This window comes from Varroa destructor, unplaced genomic scaffold (assembly GCF_002443255.2).
Source record: "Varroa destructor unplaced genomic scaffold, Vdes_3.0 BEIS01000003.1, whole genome shotgun sequence".
In the NCBI taxonomy this organism is placed as follows: Eukaryota; Metazoa; Arthropoda; class Arachnida; order Mesostigmata; family Varroidae; genus Varroa; species Varroa destructor.
In genome coordinates, this window is record NW_019211456.1 from 37598611 (window position 1) to 37610377 (window position 11767).

The following is an 11767-nucleotide window of genomic DNA, read 5'->3' on the forward strand; positions in this document are numbered from 1 at the left end:
CATTAAGGAAGTACATAAGTATTTAAAACCTATATACAACCGCTTTGAGTATTGCCATGCTGTGAAGCGTACTTACGCGAGTACTGAGACTTTCAATAGTCTCTTCCTGCGTAGTTTCGACTTCCTGATCAGGGGTTTTCGTGGCCACCATTTTGCCGCCCGTAACAGTTGGTGCAACTTGCTGTACTCCGGGGAGTTCGAGAAGGGTCTCTTCTCCATCGCCGACGCATATGGCTGTCAAGTGACGCTCAATATTATCCATAGAGTTCAGCATACGACTGAACATCTCCTGATTGGTTAGACGCGCTTTTTTCTCTTCGGCGAGATCGGATTCTTGCCTAGAAAAACCGCAAGCACGAACGGATCATGGAGACTTGTTGGAGTGAATTCAGGTTTTGCTATTAAAATGAGCCGAGAATGGCGATATGCCTATTTTAAGAACAGGCATAAAAATATCCGCTACGTTGTTTGATTTCGGTGGAGTATTGTGCATTACATCTTAGATATTATGCTACAAATCGAATTCTGGGCCAAATCAAGTTCTCACATGATACATCTGTAAATTAAATTAAATAACGTGCCAATTAAATAACGCCCGCCATGAAATCCGTACCTATAAATCCTAGCGATTAACCTTTATGATAACGAGCTGTTTCTTACCTTCGGACGGTGTTTTCAAGTGTTTCCATCCGGCGCACAAAGTGCATCAAATGCTCCTCGATCCGACGCATTCTCAGCTGTTGAATTTCTTTCTCCTGTCTCTTGCGCGTGATAAAACCCCGCCATGCTGCCTGAATCTTTGTAGCATTTTTATGTAAAAATTCGCGACGCGCCTTCAGTCTTCATCATTGAACAGATTACCACAATGCAGGAATCCCACCAGCAAGAAGTAAGACAAACAGAAATGTAATTGAACGATGTATTCGATATCGTATTGTGTCCTAAATAGCGTAGTTATGCACATAGAACGTTGTGCTTTTCTTACTACAGTATATTGAGTCCCAATGACTCGAACACTGGTATAATATGAACAAAATGGAAATGTAGAAAACATTCGAATTCATCCGTAATACTTTTGCTGGACACTTTTCACTGTGAGGGAAACTGCTGTGACGGTAGGTTCGACTCCCAGGTACAAACCTCTCAATCTCGGCCTTGTCCTTATCGCGGCGATAAAGTGCTGTAGTGCGATGAGGCTGAACGGTGGCCGTTTTGGCAGCCTTACTGGCGCAGCTGCTGCGAGGAACTGAATATGATGATAAGCGAGATACCCGTACACTGCCAGAGTTCGACCGGTTATCGTTACTTTGAGCCCTCCTGCAGTATAAGAATAATATCTAATCAGAAATGGTGAAGCGGGATAGTCTTAAGGCCGATTTCGTCGAATTAAAATAAATTACGATTGGCCAACGTTCGCGTAAAGTGATAACAGTACAAGCGATTTTCTAATATCAAATAATGCTGCTCTGAACTGGATCTAATGGTTTTAATTAGGGTTCAAGTGAATAGCTCAATCGGCATAGAATCGAAATTTGCACAGGTAGATGGTCACGGAATGAGCGAGATTTATCGTTTAAAAAAGATGCACATTGATATATATATATATATATATATATATATATATATAGAAGCAACTGGTTGGTGGTATCGACTTAGCCTCACTCAAAAAAATATTGGCGGCATAGATTTTCATTTTTGTTAGGGGTAGTAGATTTTAACGGCATGAAGATACCGTGCGAAAGCTCAGGGAAAGCTAGTTTAACAAAAAAATGTATACAGAGAGCTTAACACGACTCAGTTCAATCACTACAGAGTACAACAAGCATATCGAAGACAGATCGATGACGTTTCTTAGCAATGGCTGCAGTCACCAATTCTGTTCGTACGAACAAGGACATAGACATACGCAAATGCGGAATAAACTTAATTGGTACCGCCAGTGCTTTTATGCCGCAGTCACTTACACATTCTACTTTATCATTAATTATACAAATGGCGCATCCATTTAACAGATTACAGCGCCATCTATAAACGCTACCATGCTTGATTTTTCCATGGCAAAAACTCTTTCGATCGGCTGCGCTTCTCGACGTAATAGCTGACATCTCCGCTGTTTGCCCCAACGCGTCTAGGGCTGAACTCCATAACGCGTTGACAGGGTAAGCCAGGTAGGCATTGGGTCCCTCTCCGATGCAGACAAAAAAGACAAGAAGGCACTCCACCCTCAAGCATTGTCGGTTTGTGGCAGGTTCCACCATAAAACTGTTACAAGACATAAGTCGAAGAATAAAGAAATCAGTAAGAGACCCAAAACGCGAACCATCTACGGCCTCCACTTTCATGCTGAGTTCTGGTCCTTTCTATCTAGCTTTTGTTCTTTCTGTGCCACATATTGATGAAGGATGGCTAGATGGTAAACGCTGCATCGCTTGTTCTTCGGTAGTTCTTTAGACGCAGTTGTATGCCCACTGGCTACGCCTTGAATAACTAGTAAAAACTCAAAAAAAAACTCCATACTTCGGTTAATGCCGTATAGTTCAAGTTACGCACATTCGTTATTCGGCTGAACGCTCGACTTTAGTCCACCAAGTTAGACAAACTGACAGACAGGCAGGTAAACACTGTTTTGTTCAGTTTATGTTAATGCCAACATCTACTTCACTGTGCATTGTCAGTGCGAGTACCATGCAACAAGCCAGCTTGGACCAGCAATATTATCGGAGAAAGACATCGGGGTAAGGGAATGGCAAGTTTGGCTGACTACCTATTTAGTTCATTACTATATTGTGTGCACAAGGGCCACACTAAGTACGTCATACGAGCAAGTCAAGCGGCATATGTATATATGTATATAGGCTTTATAGGATCACGATCGGAATTTCGAGTTCCACATGATATGCCTCACTGACCGCCCACCAATCACGTTTAATTAGCGATTTTACAGAATTCGTACGAGTAAAGTCAGGCGAACAGTCACAAAAACCGTAACGATTTTTGTCGCATCTGAAAAGGAAAAATTTTTAGCAGATACCTTCGAATAAATATCAATAACGAGCGAGCTTTCAACAGTTTGATCCACTATGGGCTGTAAATGTGTCTGATCAAATGCCTAAGGGCAATACCGTATGTAAAACTCGAAACATGAAGGCTGTAAATGTCAGTGTAAAGGTCTAATTGCTTGCACGACAATCGAACCAGTCGATGACCATGCGGAATTCACAATTTTTTGCCGTTATAACATTCTGCATAGTTAAGAAAATAGCTAACTTCGATTGAGCGTGCGATCAAGACACCACATAAAACAGTAATGCGGGTGGACTTACATTATAGGGCATCTTGCTACAGATTACAACCTGGGCATTGTTTGGTACTTGAAAGCAGTGAAATGGAACATATGATTATCTTAAATATTGCCATATTCCTCGCCCATCATTGCCTCCTGCTTGATGGACTTAACGGGAGAAGTATTCTTACAGAAACGGAGGAAACCTCCCAAAGTTTTTTGCCATCCTACTTCTTGTAGCAAGAAACCTAAAATGACTTGTATTGTCTAGACATTGTGATAATACTGCGAAACGAGAGACCTTTACAGAGATCGTCTACAGCGCGGGCTTTTTAAACCATATTTGTACGTCTTACGTGCCATAGATAAGGTAATTAGTAAGACTATTACATTAGATAAGGTAGTTGCGTTTAATCTCATTATTTATTGAGGTTATTGAGAAAAAAACGCATAGATATAAAAACGTACTGGTAATAATGCGCTATGATAGGTAATAATGATTATTCCTATCACATTAACATTTACACAGCTCTACTGAGCCTTTATGAATAATATTATACTTCACTTATATAGAAGCATGATATCTCCATTAGTAGACCTGATTCGTTTGTTATGGCACAACATTATAGTCCAGAAGTGGTTCAGCCTAGTTTTTGGTAGTCACTCAATTATTAGTGTGTTTAGGAACAATTTCAAGGGCTCAAAATAGCTCTTGGTTGAGTATGCCTGCCTGCCTGCCTGCCATTTATTTGTCTTGTTCTATTTACAAACTACGTCCATTATTCTCCTTTAATTATATGATAGTAGCATGCTAAACGAGCGCTTGTTATATGTAATCAATGACTTGAAGAATAAGTTAGTTGGGTGTTATCAGATTGCTACGTCTAGTACTGTACGATTGCAACACATATTTGCACGTGGTACATCATCGACTCTACTCACGAGGAGGACGCCTGGGAAGTGGTCATCGCCGGATTGCTCCCGCTGCTGTTAAGGGCGTTATTATGGCTAATATTATTGTTTGACGTGGTGTTGTTGATGTTATTGTGTGAAGATGAATGATGCCCATGGCCGTAACTGGGCGTCGGTATTCCGGCACTGCGATATCCAGTATGCGACGGAGGTAAATCGGGTACAGACCTGGTCATAATATTGTCCCGACGAGATCGGTGCGTCGATACCGAGCCGCTTGTTTTTTGGCTGCAGTTGGCAAGCGGAACAATCAAACCGGGTCAATGTGTATGCCAAAGAGATCTGAACGCGACAGGTACTGAGCAAGACTATTATAATTAAAAGCTACTAGTACCTACACCTAAGCCATTACTGACCCGAATATACCATGAGGCCCATGATAACAATTCATCATAATCATGATAAAAGTAATCACAAGTTGCACACGAATAGACATGCACGAATGGACGCAATGGAAAATCTGAATACGGTCAGGCAACTGTAACTCGTTTAACAACTGCTCTGATATATGATAGCTTTCTACTATTTTCGGTTCATTACAGTAGCCAGAAAAAGGAGCAAGAGAAATCACCACTCACATTATCACACCTTGCTATAATTAACAAATTTGTAAGAAAACAAGCACAACCTGATTTAAATCAATAACTTGTACCTGCTAGTCATCAATTCTGTACAGATATCCTGCTTCTCGCTGGAATCCGAATGAGTGTTTTCTTCGAGGAGACTCTGACTCATCTTATCACCCCACTGACGCCCTCCGGCTGTGCGAGCTGCCTGGCCCCCCAACATGCTTTGCGATCCTTGTCCGCTCAGACGGCCAACAGCGCTCCGAGGCCTCCTCGGTGCTAGCGGCGACATTTCGTGTAGAAGCTGTTCCTTGTGCTGTCGTTGCATTGCCAACACGCGCGAGATCCGGTCCTCCAGTTCATCGTCGGCCTCCTGCAGGATGGTCGAAAGACGAAGATCGTAAATAGGCGCATTTAGAACACAGTACATAGCCAAGCAATAATAATAATAATAACCTTGTCGTATTGCGCAGTTTTTCAATGTAGCCTGCGTCTATTTAACGGATATAATATAATTAGGATATCCGTTGAAGATGTACTCTGGACATATACAAAAAGGAACTAGTAAAAAGTAACCTAGATTCATCTTGTATGTTTCCAGCTGCTAACAGAATACTTATGTCTTCTTTACGTTCACCTAACTATCTAACAAGTTTCGTAAAATTATCTAGACGCGCGGCGACCACAAGGAAGATTTCTTAAAATCTAGTACAATCTCTTAAAGCTGGTTGTTCATCTGCTTATTACACCACTAGAATGTGTTTTCCTTTCTATGAAGCACTTTCATATGCAAAAAAAAAATAGAAAACAAAGAAAGTATATTCCACAATTTCTTATTTTATTGATACTTTTATCAATTTCCATATAGTTTTTAATCTGTTGAAAACGTTTTATAAGCACAGTTCAGGGGTGTACTCCCCTTGAGGCACTAGCTCATCGGTTATTTTCTATAATGTAACGGTGTCTCTGATTAAATATCTGTACTTCTTCTTGACGCGCTTTTGAAAATCGAGCAATCTGTAGTTACGTAAGTCGAGAAATGCCGACCATTTCCTCCTCCTGTTTGTTAACTGAGTATGACTCCCCTTACGGAAACAGCGCTTACCTTCGTGCGGCTACCATGAGACATCAAACATTAGGAAACACGAATTCGTTTCATGGACTGGCATAGTTCTCTCACAATCGCTAATGATAAGCATCAACAGCGGCTTATGAATTAACTACCTGTAGAACGCGTGGTCTGTACAGTAGCTTAGTAAAAAAAACCCATCGTGCTATTTTGTTGTAGCCATGCTTAATCCTTTTGTCTATATTTTGCTAATTACACTCTGATAATATTATCTTTTAGCCTTTGGTTAGGTTTAACCCAAAGTATGTTCCAATGTGCAAATGTACACCGATAGTAAAAAGCGAAACTTAGAAAAGACTTAGGATCTTGCTAAATATTTATTTCACTGAGTTGACGAACTCTTCTGAAGCTTCACGGGCACATTCGTATTCGTTTTATAGGAACACTCAAGATTTAAAACAATGCAGACCAAGTGAAGATTCGCAGTGAGTTTACGACTGGTTTCAACTGTCTTCTCATACTGTTTTTCTATTTGGCTTAAGCATTTTTTTGTCAGGGAGTTGATATTAGGTGCGTTTATCTTCGTCTTAATGAATGCTGACTTATCACCCGCGTCGAACCTTATATAAGACATTTATTTAAAAGATCTTAGTCTGCTCGTCTATTGCTTGCCTTTAAGGCCGCACCATTTCCTTCTGGCTCTTAAAGCTATTACTTTAAAAAAAAACACCACATATAGCTTCAGTGCTTGGCAGTGACTTCGACTACAATGAAAAATCACTTAGCTAGAAAAGACTTACTTAGCTAGAAAATACATTGGTTACTGCACGCTAAGTTTGCGGACCTCGAAGTAATCCAGAGAAAATCAGACTGAGCGAACCTTCAGCGTTTTCGATTTGGGAGCTTTAACTAATTACCGTAGCGTTTACATTTGTCACCCATAAATCGCACATTTGAAACACGAACAAATTATTGTAGACGGCAACTTTCCTAATGAAACTGTATAGATGAGACCTTTTTTCGAAAGTCTGCGGGCTAATGCAAGACAAATTTCGTTATTGTTCTTCTGCTGCTGAACTTTTAGCTTGCAAACGAAGGTTCTTCGAATGAACGAACTTCGTACCCTCCAGCCCTGACTCAGGACTGATTTTTATTTAACCTTAAAACAGTACACACTGAACCGTATTGACTTTGATATCGATGCCTTGAATTTTTTTGGCACTTTTCTTTCAGCGGAAATCAACTTTTTCTATTCATATAGAGAGAAGGTGTTTGTGATATCAAAATGAGCACCTAGAAGCTAAATATAAAAAATTGACATTCCAATATATCTTAAAATCTTGGCCTTTCAGCCCCAGAGGCAACAGGGCGATCAGTATTATCAGTCCTTGCCAGTTTGCTATCACATCGCCGTGTTGAACCATATCATTGCGGCGGCCTTCCAGCCTATTCGTCAGAAACGCATATTGCAGTCGTAGCAGCAACGGTATTTCGCTGGAGATTCCGACCTAATATGGCCAAGGTCAGATTTTATATTCTGTGTAGAGCATATTTTTAGCACTGCTAGATGTAGATCTAGGCAACGTCTCAGACCGACACGTTTCGTATATACATAAGATCGATACAGCCTACCAAAGTATGATCTCGTGAGACGAGATCGGACGACAAAGCTGTGATTCAGTATGGCAATAACATCAAATGGCGTTTGTAGTTAATACTTTCGCAGGTTCCTCATGACATTTCAGCTAACCGATTTGCAGTTTCTCTTGGTCAATGGCTGAATTTTAATACGGTCGTTGCCTTACATACGAAAAGATACGGCGTACTCCAAGACTCATAGAAGTATTATAGAGTGTCAAAAATAAAGCAAGTGTTCTTTATTCAGGCGTTGTATGACAAAATCAGGTTTTAAAACACTATAGATTATTATATCCATGTTACACATTATACATAGATACATACACGAATACGCAATAGAACAAGACAGATAACGATTCGAGGCAGTATTGATCATTCTTGTAGAATTAACAATCCCTAAGATACGTTGTCGTTTACGGACATTGAACTTACTGGTTTTAATTCGCACGATCCTTACGTACTTTGGTTCTTCAACCATCAGCGAGCAGCGCATTCTTGTTTCGTACAACATTGAGTATCTACCTTTATATTTATCGGTCTCGAAGTTATCTCTTTGCAATAGTACTTCATTTCTGTCATAACGACGAGTATCGGATGCTGCCGCACTGCCCGCAATAGCATCCTTAGATTGTTTTGAGTCAATAACAAGAAAATACGATATCCGCTGTCTTTCTCGGGAGTCTGTCTAGCTGGAGCTCGCAGAACAGCATCCCGTCTGATAATCTTAGTTGATGCGCGTCAATGGTCGCCATCAACAAAGCAGCGTACCACCAGCGTATTGTAAACCATAGGCCATCTAGATGAGTATTATGAGACCGGTGGGTACTGGCTACTAACGCTGGCTGTCACAGGTCACGAATCTGTGGCACGTAGACACAACCCCGGCATTTTGTTGGCCTCACCAATAGCAGCAGCGGGGAAGTATCAGGTACTTGGGTAGCTGACCAGACGCTCAGTCAGCCAAATGTTTGAGTACACTTAGACCACATACCGTTCCAATGTTAGCTAACGGTAGCGAAATATTGAGAACGGCTAATCCTATTATATCTTTATCATTCTGCTTCAGCTCTGGATCATCGATGATCGATGCAGAAATCACAGCTTTAGCGGTAACAGCTGAGGCAGAAAAGCCGTTGCTTCTCTCAGAGCGTCGTTTAATGCCACTTTTAACTCCGGCGTCATCAGTTTCAACCTCAACCCCAGTCGTCACGACGAAATAACCGTTAATCGTCGGAAATATGTGGGCACCTCACGATTTCGGTAATACTGTCCAGTAAGACTTCAGAGCGCTATACTGTGAGGCGCTCTAGGCATCCGGAATAGACATAGGTAAGTGTGTATTTGTATACGGAATGCGCAAGAAGATACCTGCATTGCGTTGTGATGATTGTCGGTGTGAAGCTTATAATTGACGGGCGTTTATAACTTAATTGGTTCTTCATTACAGGAAATGATTATAGAATAAATGATAGGTTATAACCAGTGTCAATGTCGTATAAGACGCATGCGTTCGTTTAATAATTATCACATATATACATTAGTCTTGAAATCTCTGCCAAAATGACTAACCTAATTAGGTTTACTATAGACTATTTAACAGCAGCGCTAATTAAAACGTTGGTGCCCCTATAGACAATTTTTTTTTACAAACTAATATTGTAAATAATCACTGTTAAAGATAGGCTGTACGTTTCGACGTCATACGTAAGCTCTTTAATTTCGATGCCTAAGAAACAATTCTTGTTGTATACAAATACTAGTAAAGTGTTTTATTAGCTAAACGATATAATTATGGAAATATCAGCTTCTAACATGTTTGTACATCAACACTTGATTCACTACGTAGGTAAACAGATTTTTTTGAAAAAAAAGTCACCTTTAATTTTTCATTTGTTGGAGCCGTAGTAGAGTGCCCATATCTGTTATTGGGCCAGAACGCAAGCAATTCGCGCTTGAGAGCAACAACCTCTTGCCTTGACATCTTTCCTTTGGGCGAATCCTTTCGCTGGTCTATGATATCCTATCTTAGCAATAACTTCGGAGAGTAAACCTCGGTTAACGTCCACAGCAACTCAGAAAGGTAGCAATATAACTGAATTGAACGGTGTTTGTATAGTGATTTGACTGAACAAGTTTCCGCTCGTATTAACTTTTTCATTATAATGCAGCTGTTAAAACATAATTTCACGTGCATGGGTTGGTATCTTTGTACATAAGTATTGTATTTGAACTTCTCTTATTTTTTCACGGGGTAGAATTGAAACATTTTGGATTTTTCTAGCGCATGAGTACAAGTCTGCAATGGGTCCAGTGCTATCTCAACATTTCTCTCAGCAAGCGGTACGGCATCTCATATAAAAGTTTACTGATGATCTGGCTCACTGGGTCATATTAATACTTCACGTTCACTCGATTCCTCCTGAAGATAAAGCTACTTCGTTAGGCCATTTTAGCCTTGATGGTTTCTCTGATTTTTCTCGTCTCTTTGCCTTTTTGTTCAAATACAAGTGGTCAGCAAATGTCGTTTACGTGTTTCCTAAACGTCGTATCACTTATCACTGTTCATATCGAGTACTGAATTTTCATCCGTAATCTGCCCCCATAGGGGCGAACTCCGTGTATCAGCTCATTTTTTTAAATTTGTCTGCTTTTTAGAGGCGGCTATCTGAACTTCCAGTTCTTTGAGGACGGCAGCACTTGGCTGGCTCGCGGAGAACTGGTGGGGTGTCGGCATTTTTCATGCCCATGGTAACCTGGAACGTTACAATGGTGTTTCTTTGAGCTGGCCGAGTCGCTTGTATCAACTATGGCAGCGACTTACATTGCCGTTAGAACTGTTGCTACTGTTGCGCTCTGTTTTTCGCTTGCCAAAGACCCAAGATGATGGCAACAAGGCAAGTCGCTGTCTACCAGCACGGCAACTACAAGTCTAGCGAACTGCGGACGTTCTGCATATCGGTGCTGCTTTTCCGCCGTTACATATTCACCACAGTCGGTCAATGAGTGAGTGACTGTGTTGAATGAAGTACCTATTATAAATAAAGGCGACCGGCGGCAAACATTCGTCGGCTTCAGAGCAAAGCCATTGGCTAGCAGTCATCGTGGCTGCGATCCGGTCCGATCAGATGTTCCCGTGGCGTTGCTATGAGACCGAAAGTTCAAGTTACCCTCTCTCCTTCACGACTGGGTTAGCAGCAACAGCATCACTATTCGAGGCCTACGCGGATTAGCGACGGTGAGCGCGCTTCACATTGCCTGATGCGGCGCGCAAGACATCACCTACCACTGGTATTTTCATTAGCAACCAGCTAAAATGATGCGCCGATAGGCAATGGCTGGCTGATATGCAGGTCGACTCAGCATGACTAAATGGTACAATGCAATGAAATAGCTGACCATACGCGTCGCCCATCCGTATAAGTCGCGTACAGCTGTTAAAAAATAGGGCCAGTGCCTGAACAGAATAACGCCACTGAGAACGATCGGAATGAGCAACATCTGGGAAATCCAACGTCCTCCTTCTATTCAAGGAAGGAGTAGGAAAAGCTATCGAAGACTACAGCCACTACACGGACTAACCAATACTACCAGATTTTCTCATGGAATATAGTGGCCCAATCCTGCTATGCTGTGCCATAAAGTGTGGGGTCATGGCAAACCTGCTGACAGGGCGCTCGCGAGAAGTGGCAGAAATGTTTTTTGGAGACAATATGAATATTGTTTCGCAGCTGTTGGACAAGTTTCAGAGCGTCCACCGGGTCCCCATTTATCTGTAACAGATTATCCCGCTTTTGTGAAGGCCACAGATGGGTTCTGCATGCGGGCGCAGCAGATGTAGCGATGATAAATTAGAAGTGTGATGTGAAACGATTAACAGTGAATGGCGCTTGTTTTAGCACATTGCGTTTGCACTTCGCACCTCGTAACACGATGATCCAAGAGCGACATGCAGAAAAAACTACGGTTTTTTCCTTGTCGTACTAGAATTCATAGTCCCCGAATTGACATCTCTGTTAAAATTTAGAGTGGACAAAAACGAAACACCATTTCGTCGTTCAATGTCCCGATCTAATATGATTAGCTGCAACTATGTCACAGGCTGTTAGGTAACAAGACAAGAAAAAAACGCGTCAAGAATAAAATTTTGAATTATCTATCTTATCTAAGCTCAACTACGTTATTTTACCTAGTGAATGCATGAGGTGCTGAGGTGTTTTACAATATGTATTTATGTATATA

At 41.3% G+C, this 11767-nt stretch overlaps 1 protein-coding gene across 3 annotated transcripts in view; it reads right to left on the reverse strand.

The window, feature by feature from the left end:
- Positions 1-11767, reverse strand: part of Cep97 (centrosomal protein 97kDa) — a 161117-nt gene that overhangs the window by 3765 nt on the left and 145585 nt on the right. For 2 of the 3 annotated variants that reach the window (XM_086983642.1, XM_022799718.2), the window contains exons 7-11: positions 4908-5194; positions 4226-4483; positions 1141-1317; positions 661-840; positions 77-338 (exon numbers count right to left, since the gene is read on the reverse strand). In XM_086983642.1, coding sequence (XP_086839768.1) covers positions 77-338; positions 661-840; positions 1141-1317; positions 4226-4483; positions 4908-5194 — 1164 coding nt within the window. The remainder of the gene's footprint in view (positions 1-76; positions 339-660; positions 841-1140; positions 1318-4225; positions 4484-4907; positions 5195-11767) is intronic. The other variant, XM_086983643.1, reaches the window with a different exon arrangement.